This window comes from Geotrypetes seraphini, chromosome 15 (genome assembly GCF_902459505.1).
Source record: "Geotrypetes seraphini chromosome 15, aGeoSer1.1, whole genome shotgun sequence".
Classification (NCBI taxonomy): domain Eukaryota; kingdom Metazoa; phylum Chordata; class Amphibia; order Gymnophiona; family Dermophiidae; genus Geotrypetes; species Geotrypetes seraphini.
The window spans coordinates 31,335,537-31,355,702 of NC_047098.1; the positions used below are offsets into that span (position 1 = coordinate 31,335,537).

Sequence of the window (20,166 nt, forward strand, 5' to 3'; positions counted from 1 at the left end):
GGGGAGGGGAGGGCATGTTCTCGTGCCATGCTTCTTGGATGACATGGATTTAGGCGCCCGATAGCTCCGGAGGTCAATCGTTACTTTCAGGTCTGGTCACCCCCTCGAGAACGTCGGACATCGTGGGGGGGTTTTGTTGTTTGATTTTTTTTAACTAAGTTTCTTTTTAGCTATAATATTTCTAAAAATGCACCTATTCTGTGCCTGCTCTAAAAAGATAGAACTGTATAAAATAAACTCGCAGAACCATCGCCAATACTGCACAATATGTCATGCCAAAATTTTTTATTTAGGCTGGATTAACACATTGCTATTTATAGAATCAGCGCAAACAAAGAAAACCTGCAGACAAGCTACAATATGCAGGCTACGTTTATTATATCAATTATTGATTGCAGTCAATATTACGCGCCGAAGAAAACCCGTATTTTAAAGGGCTCTGATGGGGGGGGGGGTAGGGATCGCGCTGCCTCACGCTGCCATGGGATTATTTCCCCGCGGTTATCCGCGGGGACGGGAATGGTGATGAATTTTGTGTGTCATTCTCTAGTTGTAACCCTCTCATTATACTGAAAACTTAACTTTTTCCCTAAAAAACAAGAAAAAAGTTAAGTTTCCAGTATAATGAGGGGGTTACAAACCACCAAACCCCCCACAACTCCAGCGCGATCTCTATTAAGTAAAGGGGGGGTTCCCCACCAACACCCCCGTCGGAGCCCTTTAAAATACAGTTTTTCTTCGGCGCGATGAAGTCCTGCGCTCAGTTGTCCACGCTCGGTTGTCGGCGCGGCTTTGGCCTCGCGCACTTTAGACTATGAACCGGGAAAAACAGCGCAAACAAAAACTGCAGACAAGCGTACAAGATGCAGGCTACGTTTATTATATCAATTATTGATTGCGGTCAATATTACCACCTTTTAACAAACCAAGGGACCCGCCATGGTCCGTGTTTCGGTTAACACGTCTTCATCAGGGGTCCCAAGTTGACAAGGTCTCAACCCGCAAACAAAAATAAACATGAGCCTGTGTATATCGAAAGAAATCACTGACCAGAATCTTGACGCACACCACTGGTAACATCCCTTTCCTCAGAGCGATTTTCATTGATCACTACCCTCTGTCACCTTCTACTCAACCAGTTCTTGACCCAGCCGATCACTTTGGGACCCATCCCGAGGGCATGCAGTTTATTTATTAGCGCATTCCCTCTAGTGAATCCATGTTGACTCTGGTCCTGTAATCCACAGGGTCCCAAAAACTTCACCATTCTCTGTTTTAAAACTGTTTCCATTCATTTGCTCACCACAGAAGTCAGAGATACCGGCCTGTAATTCCCTACTTCTTCCTTACTTCCACTTTTGTGGTGAGGGACTACATCCATCCTTCTCCAGTACTACTCCCGACTCTAGAGTCTCATTGAAAAGATCAGTCAGCGGAGCCACCCGAACTTCCCTAAGATCCTTCAGCCTAAGACCCTCAGATATATACTATCCGGCCCCATTGCTTTGTCTACTTTTATTTAACTAACTCCTCACAACCACAACCCTCTGAAAATCGATCAGGGTCTACCACTCTTCCATCCCTGTTCATGTTTGTCTTCTGTGGTCCTGCACCCGGCGTTTCAGCCGTTAACACAGAACAGAAATATTTGTTAAGCAATTTGGCCTTTTCTTTATCAGCTTCTACATTTTCTCTCCTTCATGTCTCACAATGACACTTTTGCTCTTTTTCCTATCACTGATATCTAAAAAATGTCTTGTCTCCCCGTTTTACCATGTCAGCTATTTTTTCTTCCATTTGCATCTTTGCTTTCCTGACTACATGACCAGCCTCTCTTAACTTTTCCAGATATTTTTGCCTGTCTTTCTCTTTCTGTGAAGAGGACAACTGAATTTAGAATGGAAGGTCCTATCTTAGATCGCCCAGCATTCTTACCATCAGAGGAGAGTACCCGATTCTGCCAGAAGTGAAACACTAGCGGCAGAAGAGGGAAAAACATATTGGGCATAGAAAAACCATTTCCTTTAAAACTTACCCAAAGAGATCAAGCTCTTCCCCCAAGACTTAAAGAGATACTACCCTGCAAGGCATGAAAAGAAGAGAACTGAACCTTCAGCGCTAAACTCAGGTTAGAGGTCTTGCATGCTTGATTCTGTGGAAGGTGGACTAGGTGTCCTGGCAGCATTTGGAAAGTGGCAGAACAGCATCTTTGCTTCCCCTCCTATTCTCTACCTCTTCAATCTCATGACCAGTATCTCTTCCTGGACCAAAAATTGAAAGCATACTTGATGTCAACTGGGACCTTTAAACATGACCCGATGCTTAAGTGCTACTGTATTGCACCCTCTCTAACAGAAACTCCTGTGTCTGAGGGAACAGGGACACAACAGCACATGAGCCTGAGTTTCAAGACCCCACACAGACACAAAGTCTGCTTTCAAATTAAGTTTGAGAAAAGGTAGTACAGTGGCAGAGATCTTGCTCGTCTTGGCAATTCAGAAAGCCATGAGGACTGCATATGAAAGGTGCCCCAACTGACTAGAAGAGCTGCAACCACTACTTCCAGTCTTTACAATTCAAGGTCAGCTCAAAAATTCATCTGTATGATTGGTGTCAGTCATGTGAGTTGTAGGGAACTCTATCCCAACCAAATCTGCCATACTATGGCACCTGAGGGCTACTAGTTTCCCTCAGCTTGTTTTCATCAGCAAATAGTGTTGTCTTACCTGGATACCCGAGTTAGAGATCTAGACCAGGGGTAGGCAATTCCAGTTCTCGAGAACCACAGGCAGGTCAGGTTTTCAGAATATCCACAATATGCATGAGATAGATTTGTATCTCAAGGACACAGTGCATGCAAATCCATCTCATATATATTCATTGTGGATATCCTGAAAACCTGACCTGCCTGTGGCTCTTGAGGACTGGAATTGCCTGCCCATGATCTAGACTGATGGAGTGCTAGATGGCTGGCTCTGGCTCTTAGCCTAGTCTTGAATATATTGGTTCATCACCAGGATCACTGCCACCATTTCAACTCTCCTGAATCACAAGTACTCTCCCAGCCTAACCTTTGTGGTGCAAAATAATCATGAAAAGGTCTCCTGATCCATTCCCTGTCAGAGATAAGTCATTTGCTCAGGCTCTTTCCATATCCCCTAGAGCAGAAGTGGGCAATCTTGGTCCTCGAGGGCTGCAATCCAGTTGTGTTTTCAAGATTTCTCTACTGAATATGCACGAGATCTACTCCATTGATACTAACTCCATTGTATACAACTAGATCTCATCGGTAGAGAAATCCTGTCTCACACCTGCCCCAGAAAGAGAAGGGAGCCATCCAGTTTGCCCATTCACAGCATCTGCTCATCTCTACAATTCTTTCCTCCATCTAAGATCCTTTGTTTTTGCCCCATGCTTTCTTGAACTTTAGATACCAAATCAGAGAAATCTAAGAAACAGAAGCAATCAAACCTTCGCTCCTCCAAAAAAACCCAAAAACCTTAATTCCAGACACTTGTGCACCAGAGGGATGACGATATGTCAATTATGGGGCAGACTGACACTAGAGGGAAGAGGACAGATGGACACTCTTTTCTCATCTTGGGACACTTAGAAACAGAAAATGAATTTTCCAGCCTATTGAGAATCAAACTACAGCAAGAAACCTAACACTTTGCCTTAGCCTCCATTTACCAACCTAAAGTATAAGAGCATTAGGGTGGACACCTGGAATGCTCTCCCAGAGGAAATAATTGCAAAAGCCACCATTCTAGGATTTAAGGGTAAACTAGATGCACATCTCCTTAAGAGTGGCATAGAGTGATACGGGTAAGGGTAAATTAGATGCACATCTCCCTTGAGAAGCATACAGCGATATGGGGACTAAAACTATGCCAGGGCACACCTGGCGGGGCCTCCGCGTGTACGGATCACCGGACTTGATGGACCCAGGGTCTGATCCGGAGATGGCGATTCTTATGTTCTTATTTATCAAATGTGTTACCCACCTCAAAAAAAAACAAAAACAGATCCACCAAAGGAGAGGTACAAAGGGGTATAAAAATGTGTTTATTACACCTAGATTTAGGGATATTTCTGCTTCAGTAAAAGAAGTGTATTGAAAAGTTTGGAACATAAGACAGATAACTTTAATGATAGGTTCCAGCTTCAGCATAAACTCTTTGAGTTTATTGGTGGGTGACATCTGTCTGAAAAAATGGACTGTGTCTTAACAGCTTCAATTTTATAGGAAAAGAGACAAGATAGACGGTTAGACTTGCATCGGCCTAAACTGACTTGGTTCTGATTAGCACTAACTTGCTCTTCATTTAAAAACCAGACCCCCTAAGATGATGATTGAAATGGATAACCTGGACATACGAGCCCCCATCATCCTACAGGGATTGTTGCTTGTTATAAATGTTTTATGGCTTTCCAGGGTGCCTGGCATATGTGAAGCCATACAGCACTGATAACAGCTCAGCAGAACTTTGGAGAAGTATCCTTCCAGCAGGGAATGGAGACAGGAACTTTGCAGCAAAGGCCAGCTGGGTTAACGTGGAGATGATGTGGTATACAAACCTAAGGATTAGATTAGATTAGATGTGTTCACAGACAGCAAGGTACAGGCTGGGCCAAGCTATGGGAAAATATAGGTTAAAAATGTCTGTAGTGTCCAGCATACACAAGTGAGGCCAGTATGTCCAGTTTATCCATCTGTATGTCCAGGTTATCCATTTCATGATTTACACAGTGACTTTAGTTCACCCTTTATTCTTGCATAAAATACTGTAACCTAAATCAGCTCTTAAAATGACTTGAAAATGAGTCTTGTCAATAAATAGCTGGAAAAAATGGCTACTGCCCCTGGAACCCTCCAGACACAGAGCTAACTCAGTCATTTTTGGTAGGCTCCTTTGTCCTTTGCTTCCATTCCTTGATAATCTTCATCAGAGACAGCAGGATAGGGACAGCCATGGGCAGGAAGAGTGGAATGTAAATGGCAAACTTCTGATCATTGGGGAAGTACAAGAGATGGAGAAGTGAAGGATCAAAAAAGGCCTTTTCAGAGGAGGTGATGGCATCCTTACTGGCCCTGAATGCAGATTCCAGCCTCCCAGCTTCCAGCTCCAGCACCGTTGTCTGCACAGAGTCCACAGCATGGTACACCTAGGAAATGCAACAGAGATCAAAAAGCAGAAATTGTTTAAGGCAGAACTAGACTCTGATTTCAGTTCAGTGAAAGTGGAGGGGAGGGGGTGAGCTATAAGCTGGAAAAACAGACTCCAAGTAGCAATTCTTATAAATGATTTGATAGAAGAAACAATCAGACTAAATAGATATACACAAAACAAGCATTATTAAATTGAGGAACAATTATGTCTCGTGTATGAAACTGACTCAACAAGAAAAAACATGGAAATGGAATGGGGGGACTTCAGAAATCCGATAATGTGCAGATTCAAACTGAAAAACAGCTAACACTCAAAATAGACTACTATCATTTATACGTTTAAAAAAACCCAAAACAGCCAAACTCTTCATATAATGCATATACAGAAATCAAATTGCAATTGTAAGCCAGTACTTGACAGGGACCCATTTCACATACTGTTTCTTCAGGGGTTGAGTAAAGTGCTGCATTTGGCAAGGAACATTCTCTCGCCACTTCGATTTGTAGTGTGAGTGTTTTCACTGGTATTTTGGCATCTTCCTCTTTTGGTGTTTTCTTATATGAAACAAACATGCATTGAGGAACAATTAAAAGATTTAATTATTCAGACCTCTGTATGTGCATAGAACTTGGTGTATACATAGGTCTAAATAATTGAGAAACATAATTGCTCCTGAACGTATTAATGTTTGTTTCATATATATCTATTTTAAAGTTTGGCTTTACTCATATATATCTATATCTCATATTATTACAACACATGACAATTTTATAAGTATTATTACTAATAATGGGAAACAACTCAATATCTGGCATTCAAATTACTGATATTTCAATAAAATGCCCTATTTGTTTTATTTAAATATTCCTTAGATAATTCAAATTGTATAATATAAATTACTTTCTAAACTATAAAATATTCAAATGGGATGTGATATGCTCAGTACACCTTTTCATAGTCATATCCGAAGATAATTGGGTCACGATTTCAAAGCCAACCTTCCATTCGTCTTACCTAAATGATGTCCTCAACTGTGGAAGTTTTAAGAAGTTTGATTAGCTTATCTTTATAAGAACTGTAGACCTCTCTGGTGACGACAATTGAAACTCAGCTTGAGTTGGAGGTGATCCATTGTGGAGTAATAGAAAGAATTTGATAATAGAATTTATACACATGGGATTTTAATCACGAGCACTTTGCACTACAAAACACAAGCACGGTTCTCACTGGGACTCAGCCATGCTAAAGGTGGACCCGATTTTGAATAGTGTCTGAAGGATCATCAAGTGATTATGACTATGATTGACTAAGATAAGTACAGGCATTTAAACGGCTACACATGTTTAATCCCTTTTAAGTATCTTTAAAACTTTAAGAATACCGTATTTTCACGCATATAACGCGCGCGTTATACACGATTTTACAAACCGTGCATAACCATGCGCGTTATAGGCATGAGCGCGTTTTACAACTTTTTTTTTTACATAGTTCCCCCACCCCGACGTCTGATTCATCCCCCCCGCAGGACCGCTCGCACCCCCACCCCGAAGGACCGCTCGCACCCCGAAGGACCGCTCGCACCCCCACAGCCTCCCCCCCCCCCCCCCATCATGGAGAAGCCCCTACCGTTGTCCTGCTGCTTCCTCTGCCGGCGGTCCCGGCCCTTCTGTGAGCCCTGCGTCTGCTGCTTCCTCTTTCGGCGGTCCCGGCCCTTCTGTGAGCCCTGCGCCTGCGCTGCATCCTCTTCCGGCGGGATCGCCGGAAGAGGAAGCAGCGCAGGCGCAGGGCTCACAGAAGGGCCAGGACCGCCGAAAGAGGAAGCAGCAGACACAGGGCTCACAGAAGGGCCGGGACCGCCGAAAGAGGAAGCAGCAGACGCAGGGCTCACAGAAGGGCCGGGACCGCCGGCAGAGGAAGCAGCAGGACAATGGTAGGAGCTTCTCCATGATGGGGGGGGGAGGCTGTGGGGGTGCGAGCGGTCCTTCGGGGTGCGAGTGCGAGCGGTCCTGCGGGGGGGTGAATCGGACGTCGGGGGGGGGCATCAGGCTTTCAGAGTGGGGACAGGACTTCAAGGGGGAGAGGAGAGTCGGGGCGGGCGGCGACGGGAGAGTCGGGGCGGCATGCGCGGTATACGGGTGTACGCGGTATATAAAAATTTCTTTACATAAATTTGTGTTCCCCGCGCGCTATATCCGTGTGCGCGTTTTACACGGGTGCGCGGTATATGAGTGAAAATACGGTAATTGAATAGAAGGAAGGTTGGTTTTTCAGGGAACAAGTGTGTGCCGTGATGGTTCTCTTTGAAATTGTGGCCCAATTATTTTCGGATATGGTCGCGAAAAAGGTGTACTGAGCACATCACATCACATTTGAATATTTAATAGTTTAGAAATTAATTTATATTATACAATTTGAATTATCTAAGTAATATTTAAATAAAACAAATAATAGGGTATTTTATTGAAATATCAGTAATTTTATAAGCATGCAAATGTGATTTTCTTTAAATGTTCTGTAAAAAAAATTTAAAACATTATATTGGAACTGAAGTTCCATTTCTTTGAAGATTTTTTATTTGTTTTAAAGAAAGATTAGGTTCTTACCTCAATAATCTTCTTTCTTGTAGATGTATCTAGTAGTCCTGAACTCTAGGGTTATGCATCTGAACCAGCAATTTGCTTGCAGAATGAAATTGCTCATCTTTCAACTCCACCTGCTTCCCAGCAGGATTGCTCCTGCCCCCTCAGTTTGTACAAAAACGGTCAAGACATCACCGGAAGGAGGGTAATGAGAACTCCCCAACACTATGGGCTCCTTTTACGAAGGTGCGCTAGTGTTTTTTAGCGCACGCACTGGATTAGTGCGTGCTATAGCCGAAAAACTATCGCCTGCCTTAACACACCTTCATAAAAGCAGCCCTATATTTCTGTTCTGGAACAAAATAATGTTATCAAAATTATACAAAACTATGTGCAACTGGCATTAACATTTACGGAGCTCTTAGCTATTCGCATCTCCAGCTAAGAAGCAGAAAGCACAGTTACTTACCGTAACAGGTGTTATCCAGGGACAGCAGGCAGATATTCTTGACTGATGGGTGACGGCACTGACGGAGCCCCGGTACGGACAATTTTAGAGTGATTGCACTCTAAGAACTTTTAGAAAGTTCTAGCTCGGCCGCACCGCGCACGCGCGAGTGCCTTCCCGCCCGACAGAGGCGCGCGGTCCCTCAGTTAGTATAAGCCAGCTAAGAAGCCAACCCGGGGAGGTGGGTGGGACGCAAGAATATCTGCCTGCTGTCCCTGGATAACACCTGTTACGGTAAGTAACTGTGCTTTATCCCAGGACAAGCAGGCAGCATATTCTTGACTGATGGGTGACCTCCAAGCTAACAAAAAGAGGGATGGAGGGAAGGTTGGCCATTAGGAAAACAAATTTTGCAAAACAGATTGGCCGAAGTGTCCATCCCGTCTGGAGAATGCATCCAGACAATAGTGAGATGTAAAAGTGTGAACTGAGGACCAAGTAGCAGCCTTGCAGATTTCCTCAATAGGAGTGGAACGGAGGAAAGCTACAGAAGCTGCCATTGCTCTGACTCTATGGGCCGTGACAGAACCTTCCAGTGTCAGTCCGGTCTGAGCATAACAGAATGAAATGCACGCTGCCAGCCAATTAGACAACGTACGTTTAGAAACGGGATGTCCCAATTTATTTGGATCAAAGGACAGAAAAAGTTGAGGAACTGATCTGTGGGGTTTCGTACGCTCTAGATAGTAAGCCAGAGCCCTTTTACAATCCAAAGTATGTAAAGCTTGTTCTCCAGAATGAGAATGAGGTTTTGGAAAGAAAACAGGTAGAACAATGGATTGGTTGAGATGGAATTCAGAGACAACCTTAGGGAGAAACTTTGGATGTGTACGCAAAACCACCTTGTCATGGTGAAAAACCGTAAAAGGTGGATCTGCGACCAGTGCATGAAGCTCACTGACCCTCCTGGCAGAGGTAAGAGCAATAAGGAAAAGCACTTTCCAAGTGAGAAACTTGAAAGGAGAGGTAGCCAAAGGTTCAAATGGAGGCTTCATTAAGGCGGAAAGAACCACATTGAGATCCCAGATAACAGGAGGGGCTTTAAGAGGTGGTTTCACATTGAAAAGCCCTCGCATGAACCTGGACACCAGGGGATGAGCTGAGAGAAGTTTTCCATGGACTGGCTCATGAAAAGCTGCAATGGCACTGAGGTGAACTCTGATGGAAGAGGACTTAAGGCCAGAGTCAGACAAAGAAAGCAAATAATCCAACAAAGTCTCCACTGCCAGAGAAGTTGGATCAAGATGATGAAGAAGACACCAGGAGGAAAATCTCGTCCACTTCTGATGGTAACATTGCAGAGTGGTTGGTTTCCTGGAGGCATTCAGAATGGAACGAACAGGCTGAGATAAAAGAGTATCATGAGATGTCAGCCCGAGAGATACCAAGCTGTCAGGTGCAGAGACTGGAGGTTGGGATGTAGAAGGGTTTCCTGCTGTTTCGTAAGCAGAGAAGGAAACAGAGGAAGAAGAAAAGGTTCCCTGGAACTGAGTTGAAGTAGAAGGGAGAACCAATGTTGCCTGGGCCACCTCGGAGCAATCAGAATCATTGTGGCTCGTTCCCTCTTGAGCTTGAATAAGGTTCTCAACATGAGAGGCAGCGGAGGGAAGGCGTACAGGAACAGATTCGACCAGTCTAGGAGAAAAGCATCCGCTGCCAGACGGTGAGGAGAGTAAAGTCTGGAGCAGAAGAGGGGCAGCTGGTGATTGTGAGGAGCTGCAAAGAGGTCTATCTGAGGAGTGCCCCATTGAGTGAAGATAGACTGCAGAGTTACAGGATCGAGTGTCCACTCGTGAGGCTGGAGAATTCTGCTGAGTTTGTCCGCTAAAGAATTCTGTGCTCCCTGAATGTAGATAGCTTTCAGGAAGAGATGGTGATCTATGGCCCAATTCCAGATCTTTTGGGCTTCTTGGCATAAAAGGCGAGAGCCTGTCCCACCCTGCTTGTTGATGTAGTACATCGCAACCTGATTGTCTGTGCACAACAGAAGGACCTGAGGAAAGAGAAGATGTTGGAAGGCCTTGAGGGCATAAAACATCGCTCTGAGTTCCAGGAAATTGATTTGATGCTTCTTTTCCTGGGCTGTCCAAAGACCTTGAGTCTGGAACTCGTTCAAGTGAGCTCCCCATGCATAAAGAGAGGCGTCGGTGGTGATGACTAGTTGATGAGGAGGCTGATGGAACAGAAGACCTCTGGATAGATTTGAGGATACCAACCACCATTGAAGAGACTGACGAAGAGATGATGTCACAGATATGTGTCGTGAGCAAGGATCCGTCGCTTGGGACCACTGAGTAGCAAGGGTCCATTGAGGAGTGCGCAGGTGAAGACGTGCGAGGGGCGTGACATGAACTGTAGATGCCATGTGCCCCAAGAGTACCATCATTTGCCTGGCTGAGATGGAAGGCAGTGAAAGCACCTGCTGACAAAGAGACTGAAGGGTCTGAAGACGATTGGATGGAAGGAAAGCTCTCATGAGGAGTGTGTCCAGGATCGCTCCAATGAATTGAAGTCTCTGAGTGGGGATGAGATGAGATTTGGGTAGATTGATCTCGAATCCCAGAATTCGTAGAAACAAGATGGTTTGGTTGGTGGCCAGTAGAACTGCTTGAGCGGATGTGGCCTTGATCAACCAGTCGTCCAGGTAAGGAAATACATGAAGGTGGTGAGAGCGTAGAAATGCCGCTACCACAATGAGACATTTGGTGAATACCCTTGGAGATGAGGCTAGACCGAAGGGCAGCACCTTGTATTGGTAATGACAATGATTGATCATGAATCGGAGATATGGTCTTGAGGTTACATTGATCGGTATGTGAGTGTAAGCCTCTTTGAGATCGAGGGAGCATAGCCAGTCGTTTTGAGTTAGAAGAGGATAAAGGATGGCTAAAGAAAGCATTTTGAATTTTTCTTTTACCAGATGTTTGTTGAGATCGCGAAGATCTAAAATTGGTCTGAGATCTCCTGTTTTTTTGGGGACTAGAAAATAACGGGAGTAGAATCCCTGCCCTTTTTGATCTAGAGGAACTTCTTCTATAGCGTTCAGAAGGAGTAGGGATTGGACTTCCTGAATAAGGAGGGCAGATTGAGGACTGTGCAAAGCAGACTCTTTTGGCAGGCTTTGAGGTGGAAGAGTCTGAAAGTTGAGAGAGTAGCCGTGGCGGATGATGTTGAGGACCCATTGGTCCGAAGTGATTACTTCCCACCGGCTGAGGAACAGAGAAAGTCGACCTCCTATAGGCTGAGGCAGGAGAGCAGGAATAGGGATACTGGCTATACTGTGGAGAATGAAGTCAAAAGGGCTGTGACTTCTGCTGAGGAGGTTGTTTCACAGATTGTTGCTGCTGCTGCTGTCTGGGAGGCTGACGTTGTTGTTGCCTCTGACGCCTGGGTTGCTGAGCAGTGGTAGGTAATGGACGAGCTGTGAAGCGGCGTTGATAGGCCGACTGCTGTCTATATGGTTTTGGCGGAGGAGGCTTCTTTTTATTTTTAAGCAGGGTATCCCAGCGCGTCTCATGAGCAGAGAGCTTTTGTGTGGTTGAGTCCATGGAATCCCCAAAGAGCTCATCCCCTAGGCACGGGGCGTTGGCTAACCGATCCTGATGGTTAACATCAAGCTCGGATACCCGAAGCCAGGCCAAACGGCGCATAGCCACCGACATTGCTGTCGCTCTGGATGTAAGTTCAAAGGTGTCATATATGGATCTAACCATAAACTTACGTAATTGGAAAAGAGACGACAAGCAGGTGTGAAAAGAGTGATGCTTTCGTGAAGGAAGATACTTTTCGAAAGAAGCCATGGTGGTAAGGAGATGCTTTAAATAAAAAGAGAAATGAAAAGCATAATTACTAGCCCTATTTGCTAACATAGCATTTTGGTAGAGCCTCTTACCAAATTTATCCATGGCCCTTCCTTCTCTGCCAGGAGGGACAGATGCATATACACTGGCTCCTGAAGTCTTTTTAAGGGTGGATTCGACAAATAAGGATTCGTGTGGAAGTTGAGGTTTGTCGAACCCAGGAATGGGAATTACTTTATATAGAGAATCCAGTTTACGTGGGGCCCCTGGGACAGTTAAAGGAGTCTCTAAATTCTTATAGAAAGTTTCCCTCAAGATGTCATGAAGGGGAAGTTTCAAAAATTCCTTTGGAGGTTGGTCAAAATCAAGGGCATCCAAAAAAGCTTTAGACTTTTTGGATTCAGCCTCCAAAGGAATGGACAAGGATTCACACATCTCTTTCAAAAAACAGGAGAAAGAGGAAGTGACCTGTTTGGAGGATGGGTCAGGGACAGCCGAATCCTCCTCCTCTGAGGAACATTCGCCTTCAGAAAGAAAGGGTTCCTCTGAGTCTCCCCACAGATCAGGGTCCCTGACATGGGAAGAATGGTCCCGAGACTCAGGTGTCGACGTTTGTATGTGTCGGGTTTTGCGCACCGACTTACCCGACCTCATCGATACCGAGTCAGGAGATGTTATCGGTCGCACCGGTGCCGAAGTCTGTACCGATTGATGGTGAGCTCTCGGCTCCGGTGCAAGGACTGGCATCGATACCGATGAGGTTAGGTGAAGCGGTACCGAAACAGTGGAAGCGGGTAACACAGGTTCCACAATCGGTATCGATACGGGTTGTTCCACAACCGGTACCGATAGCTCGGTGCGGGCCGGCACCGGAAGGTTCGGTGTCATGATAGCAGGAAGGAGCCGTTCTAATTGCTCCTTAAGCTGCACCTGAAGGATGGCCGTAATGCGGTCATCCAGGGATGGCACCGGTACCGCTTTTTTCTTCTGCGGTACCTGCGGTGCCGCTCGACGCCCCGGAGATGAGGAGCCCGATGTCGAGGGACTCACCTCTATAGGGGCGGAGCGCTTCCGCTGGCGTCTTACAGGCGGCAGGATTGGACTCACTGCACTCGAGGCCGGAAGACGTTCCAGCGGGGAAGGCTTCTTAGCCGGCTTACCTGACTGTTGAGACGCCGGTGTGGAATCACGCGGCGTCGAAGACGAGGGTGCCGACTGAATCGGTGCCGAAGCCGGAGTCGAAGGGACGGGGTCGGACATCTCGGCACCGAACAGTAATCGCTGCTGTATTTGGCGATTTTTTAATGTCCGTTTTTTTAGAGTAGCACAGCGGGTGCAAGTAGAGGCCTGATGCTCAGGACCCAAACACTGTAAACACCAGTTGTGTGGGTCCGTGAGAGATATAGGCCTAGCACACCGCTGGCACTTTTTAAAACCCGGTTGAGGGGGCATGAAAGGAAAAACGGCTTCCGCCAAATCGAAGGCCGAGGCTTCGATGGTGGCAGAAGGCCCCGCCGGGGAAAATCAAATTAAGAAAAAGAAAAGAAAAATTTTTTTTTTTTTTTTTTTTTTTACAAAAAAGAAAAAAGAAACGAAATAAGGCCAATTAGCCAAAAGTTTACGCGAGCGGGAAGGCAATAGAAAAAAAGTTTCAACAGCCGTTGAAAAAAACGCGTCTTCTTAGCTCCACGGAAACTAAGAAACTGAGGGACCGCGCGCCTCTGTCGGGCGGGAAGGCGCGTGCGCGGTGCGGCCGAGCTAGAACTTTCTAAAAGTTCTTAGAGTGCAATCACTCTAAAATTGTCCGTACCGGGGCTCCGTCGGTGCCGTCACCCATCAGTCAAGAATATGCTGCCTGCTTGTCCTGGGATAAACTCAGATATGATATCCCTTTTATTTTATTTATTTTTCAGCTTAGCTGAGACAAAAAAATTTTCTGTCAGAGACAGACTGAAATTAAGACCAAAGGCAGGCAAAGCCCACTCACAGGACAGGGCTTCAGGACTACTAGACACATTTACAAGAAAGAAGATTATCAAGATACACTGAAAGGTGGGCAAATGGATTTCCTGACTGACATGGACATCATTTCTACTTTTGGTAGAAATGATGGAACCCCATTTCCATAATCTTAAGAAACAGCTCCCTGCAAGAGAAAGCTTGTTACTCAGATACTCATCTCACCGATTTAATCGCTACCAAGAACACCGTCTTGACTATCAGATCTAATAGGGAAGCCTCCTGGAAGGGTTTATATGGAGCCTGAAACCTTGCTAAATTGCATGAAGGTTCCAGGATGGGAATAGTAGATGAACCAGAAGGTGCAACCTGAAAAGCCCCTTTAAAGAATTTTGCCATATCTGGGTGAGAGTCCAGAGACACTCTCTCTCCCCGAGCTTGGAAACTTGAAAGGCCTGCTAACAGCATTTTCAGTGATCCGACAGGCAGGCCCTTCTCAAATCCCTCTTGCAAAAATTCCAGGACTACCGAGATGGGGCTTGTAAGGGCTCCGCATTGATCTTAGCACACACCACTGTCAAAGTCTTCAAGGCCTTGGCATAGGCTGCCACTGTTGGGGGCTTTTTTGGCTCTAAACAGAGTGCCACCAACTTAAAACAACAGGAAAAAACCCCAAAAATAATAAAACTGCAGAGCAAATCAGAAACACATCTGAGCAATTATCTTGCAGAAGAAAAATTAAGGGAGCAGGAGCAAACCTACTGGGAAAGAGGCTGAGTTGAAAGCAATTTGTGGGTTCAGATGCATAATCCTAGTGTTCATGACTACTAGACACATTGCACTAGAACTGTATTTATATATGTTAAACAATTCTAGACCACTAGTGCAGGTGAATTATGCTAAAACATAGCAGCTTTTGGTCACTGTGACCACCTCAGTAATGCTGGATACCACCATAAATCCTTGAAGCTACTCTGGCACTTTAAAGTACTTTGGGCTAGATTCACTAAGCCCACCGATCAAGTCCCAATCACTTAGCGACTCCTTTGTGACCTGATTTTCCTCCGACCCAATTCACTAACCTCTGTCCTGATCATCCTCCGATCCGTGCATGCAGATGAGGGGGAACGGCATTCAAATGTAGGCAGGCGATGATTCACTAAAAAAATGAGGGACACCGACTGGGCTGACCGATCAAAAAATAAGCGACTGCCTAGGACCAGTCACTCAGGTCCTTTCCGACTGCCCTGCCTTTCTTCTCTGCCCCGATCCTGCTTCTCTGCTCTCTGTCCTGATCTCCTGCCCTTCCCTACAGTGCAAGCCCGTGGTTTTAATCCGTGTGTTTAAAGCGGGTTAAAACCACGGGCTTGCGAAGTAAAAAAAAAAAAAAAGTAAAGCAAAGTTCCTCCCGACTCAAAAAAAAAAAAAGTGTCAAGTATGGTGAGCATGCGCAGACCATCTACAGGCAAAGTAGATGGTCTGCACATGCGTCGGGATCACTGGAGAGCGATCCGGGTGGTCGGTTGGGAGCGTGATTCTGAATGCTCTCATTTGCATGAGGGCGCTTCGTGAATCAGCCCCCCAGCCAAGGATCGGATCGAATTGTTCCTCTCCTGTCATCAATGCCTTCCTTTGGTCATTTGCCCTCTTTACTTTTCCTTGGTAACCTTGAAAAAGATAAAGACCAGGTGCAAGGTCACTATTAGTAACACAGCCACTTGAGTACCACCGAGGCACTAAGATGGCTCAAGAGTATATTGGGCTCCTTTACTCCCCCTACCACCCTGAGTCTGGGTTTAGAAAGCAATTCTGCTATACACTGCACACAAACCGCTCCATTACAGAAGGCAAGTGTTTGACTGATAATATGGTAGAATTGTTGTGGGGGAGCTACTGCTGGTCCTTGCTAAGACAGTCTTGCCTGTTTCATGTCAGTAACACTTATACTTCCAGAGTCTCTGCTACAGTTATGATATATTTTGTGTGTTAATTGTGAGCCACCAGAATTATAAATAGTGCGGGATAGAAAATGTTTGAATAAAATAAATACATACATACAAGCCTCATGCTACACTACTGCCACCCACCTCAGAGGCCACATTATCATTAATGACAATATTCCCAATCTGGTCCAACAACTGAGCCAAGGAGGTCAGGGTTCCGCTCACTGTGGCAATATTCTCAACTGTTCTGGACCACAGCAAGCGGTCCAATTCCCAGTCTGTTAACCCCTCAGTCCCTGGACTCTCCACGAGAAAATCCGCTGGCATGGACACTTTTGAAATTCCAAACAACAACCTGTGGAGGAGAATGGAGAGATGTTATCAGGGAGTTATGTAAGTACATGTGTTATTTGTGCAGGCACTCTCTTCCCACCAAAGTCTCCATAAAGTGTTTGTAAAACTCCAGGAAAAAGAGAGAGAGAAAAAAAAACCCCTAAAATGAATAAAAAGAGAAGGATTTATGCCTGCAATGAGAAAAGAGACTACATTGATGGCAAAGCTCTTACCGTAACTGTGTAAGGAACACTTCCATCACTGGCACCATATCAATATCAACATGCAGAGGAAAAGCCATGTAGTCTTCATCTCTGTTATCCACATTATAGACCTTTGAAAAAAAAGCCACAAAACAAAAGGCTGATTCCTTTTCAGGGGCAGAATCACCTACTTGATAAAGAAACAAACCAGTTTTCGTCCTGAAAAATATTCTGCACAGATTACAGAAAGACACGGGGAAAAAATCTGTCCCCGTCACTGCCCCACCGTCCCTGCAATTCCTTTCACTGTCCCATCCCCAAACCCGCCGTCCCCTTCACTGCCCCATCCCCGCTGTCCCCACAGCATCCACCCTTCCCTCTCGCCACCTCACCGCCCTTCAGCGGCCTGAGAATCTCCTTCCCCCTTACCTTCGCGGCGTAAAGAAACTTAAGGGAGGGAAGGCGCGCGGTCACCAATCAAGCGCATGGCACCTTTCTTCCCTACCTACCTCCGGCCAAATCTATCTCCCTCCCTTCCCCTTACCTTTGTGGTGCTTTAGAAAAGAAACTGATGCTGGCGAAGCCTGCCTGTGCCGCCCTGCAGTCGCTTCTCCTCTGACAATTTCATTTTATAAATACAAATAAACAGAGCAAGGTTCAACAAAACCCATCTCCCCTCCCTTTCACAAATATCCCCTTCACAAACCAAATTACTACAGAATGCTACATAGAAAAATCAAGCTAACAGAATACTTTAGTCACACATGGCAAGAATAATGTTAGGGGAGTGCAACTAGGGCAACTGCCCTCTGATCAGAGAGAGAGAGCCCTAAGCCAGCTGGAAGCTAAAGAAGCACAGTCTGGACTTTGCGGTCCCCAGTTATGTCTAATGCCAGCTCTAGCAGGATACATATTTCAAATCTGAAATATTCTAATCAAAAAATATAAAATAAATTTATTTTTTTCTTTCTGTTGTCTGGTAATTTTATTTTTCAAATCACATTGGTCTCAGGCTTTGGTTTTAGGTTCCTTCTGTCTTCATCGTGGCATGGCTGGCTCCTGAAGGTAAAATAGGTGCAAGAGCTGGGGAGAAGATGCCGACTGACAAGGGCGCAATTTTTTTTACCACAGGAGTAAAAGGTCTTGTCCACATTCCTGCGGTAAACCAGTTGCAAATGTCTCCATTCCTGCGGTGACCTGCGGTTTACCACAGTAAACGACCCCATGTCATTCTCTAGCACAGATCAAATTTGGTGTAGTTGGGAAAAAAAAAAACCTCTCCCGAACTGAGCCAAAACATCAACCAGAGCCTAGAAAAGAACCTCTGGGATAGAGCCAAAGCTGCTTCCTAAGCACATACTGCCCTGTGCACAGTGGCAGCTAGAAGAGGAGCAAGTCTATGTATTGCTGTGAGAGCAACAAGCCTCTGAGCAGAGTTACAGTTTTATGAGTACTTCTCTTGGAGGTTTAATTAGCTCGAGTCAGTTCTCTCTATTGCATTTCAGCTACTTTCTGACTCTTAATTGCCACATTTTCCCTGTGTATTTGGAAACGTGAGAGCAACCTAAGCAGAAGATTAAATCAAAATGCTCTGCAATTACATACAGTATTTCTGTATTACATGATAGACATCAAGCCATTTTAAGTATGTAAATGGTGAACGCAGCTGAATGCTGCAGCTTCCATTTTATTTTGCCGTTTGGTAAATGATTTAGGCAACATTTAGATCTTGTGGTTTGTGTTTCACAGCTTTTAATGTAAGATACAAATAGTAGTTTTGAACTAGATGAGAAGGACATAAATATTGAAGATAAATAAACTGCTGAATTGGAACTGCAGGTGCCTCACAAACAGGGCTGGTGTTAATATGCCAAGGCCCAGTTAGAAATTACAACAGGCTATATATATCTTGTTCATCTTTAGAAAGGCTCTGAGTTTCTTATCATGGGGGGCCCAAGGGCGATTTCCCTAACACTAGCCTTGCTCACAGGAGGAGAAAAGTATTAGTATGGCATTGCTAACATATGTATCAATACCAAGCAACTATCTTGCACTAAATACCAAGAGATGCAAATCGAAGGCCACAAAGAAAAATGTTCCAATGTCCCCAATCTAATTAGATGCCACATTCTATTAATGCCAGAAAGGAACTCTCTTTGGCATAATGCCAAGTATTAAGCACCAGTATACTTGACAGATTTAAAATATCCAACATACCCTGACAAACAGTGAGGTTCACTCCTATCTTGGTATGGGTTCATAGACAGTAACGCAGACGACAAAGTGCGCGCGCCGACAACTGAGCGCAAGACGGAGGCTTCTCCTCTGACAATTTCATTTTATAAACACAAATAAACAGAGCAAGGTTCAACAAAACCCATCTCCCCTCCCTTTCACAAATATCCCCTTCACAAACCAAATTACTACAGAATGCTACATAGAAAAATCAAGCTAACAGAATACTTTAGTCACACATGGCAAGAATAATGTTAGGGGAGTGCAACTAGGGCAACTGCCCTCTGATCAGAGAGAGAGAGCCCTAAGCCAGCTGGAAGCTAAAGAAGCACAGTCTAGACTTTGCGGTCCCCAGTTATGTCTAATACCAGCTCTAGCAGGATACATATTTCAAATCTGAAATATTCTAATCAAAAAATATAAAATAAATTTATTTTTTTCTTTCTGTTGTCTGGTAATTTTATTTTTCAAATAAAATTACTGCCGCCGAAGAAAAAGACTGTTTTTAGGGGCTGAGACGGGGGGTTTTGTTGGGGAGCCCCCCACTTTATTTAATACAGATCGCGGCGGCATTGTGGGGGGTTTGGGGTTGTAACCCCCCACATTTTAGTGAAAACATAACTTTTTCCCTAAAAACAGGGAAAAAGTTAAGTTTTCAGTAAAATGTGGGGGGTTACAACCCCCCAAACCCCCCACAACGCGGCGCAATCTGTATAAAGTAAAGTGGGGGGTTCCCCCCAACACCCCCCAGTTGTAGCCCCTAAAAACAGTCTTTTTCTTTGGCGCGCACCTCCGTGCTGCGCTCAGTTGTCTGCTCGCGCCTTTGTCCCGGCGCGCTTTTGACCTGACACCCTTGGTATGCACAAGACTAACCCATCTAAAGAAACAGCCCTAAGACCCAGCATACTCATCTCTACAGAATACACTTAATACCAGAATAAATACTTTGTTCTGGATCTCTCCTATACTCACAGACACAGGAGCCACCCCATATAAGAGCTACTCTTGCTGAGAAAGTTAGCTTACCATTATCCCACCCCAGCGTGGACTGTGGAAGGCATTGGTGGTCACATGACTTCCATCCATGTTCTGGAGATAGAGGGGCGAATGAGTGTGTTCAGGAACATACAGCAAAAAGTTCAGAACAGGGTAAAGTGATGCTGCACCAGAACCTGAAAATAAACAGAGTTAGCAGGAGACACTCCCCCAATCGCCTCCTTCTGAATGCATGACATGAATGTTCAGCAAGATCCCCCCCCCCCCCAACTGAAGGTTTTAGATAATGAGATTTAGCTCCTCCACAGACCTCTCTGCTTTCCCCACTCTAATTACTATCACGCAGAGTTTCTCAGTGAGTCAATCTCATTTCTTACCCTGCACCTTTTTATCTAGCCATGAGAGCCGGAAGGAAAAAAAGTCCATGTTACAGAAA

The 20,166-nt window shown here is 45.0% G+C and overlaps 1 protein-coding gene across 1 annotated transcript in view; it reads right to left on the reverse strand.

Moving 5' to 3' along the window:
* Positions 1 to 4,044: 4,044 nt before the first annotated feature.
* The window catches only part of PIGS (phosphatidylinositol glycan anchor biosynthesis class S), a 44,041-nt gene continuing 27,919 nt past the window's right edge, over positions 4,045 to 20,166 (reverse strand). Inside the window, exons 9-12 of the mRNA XM_033921186.1 lie at positions 19,761 to 19,906; positions 16,530 to 16,630; positions 16,108 to 16,318; positions 4,045 to 5,169 (exon numbers count right to left, since the gene is read on the reverse strand). Coding sequence (XP_033777077.1) covers positions 4,894 to 5,169; positions 16,108 to 16,318; positions 16,530 to 16,630; positions 19,761 to 19,906 — 734 coding nt within the window. The 3' untranslated portion in view covers positions 4,045 to 4,893. The remainder of the gene's footprint in view (positions 5,170 to 16,107; positions 16,319 to 16,529; positions 16,631 to 19,760; positions 19,907 to 20,166) is intronic.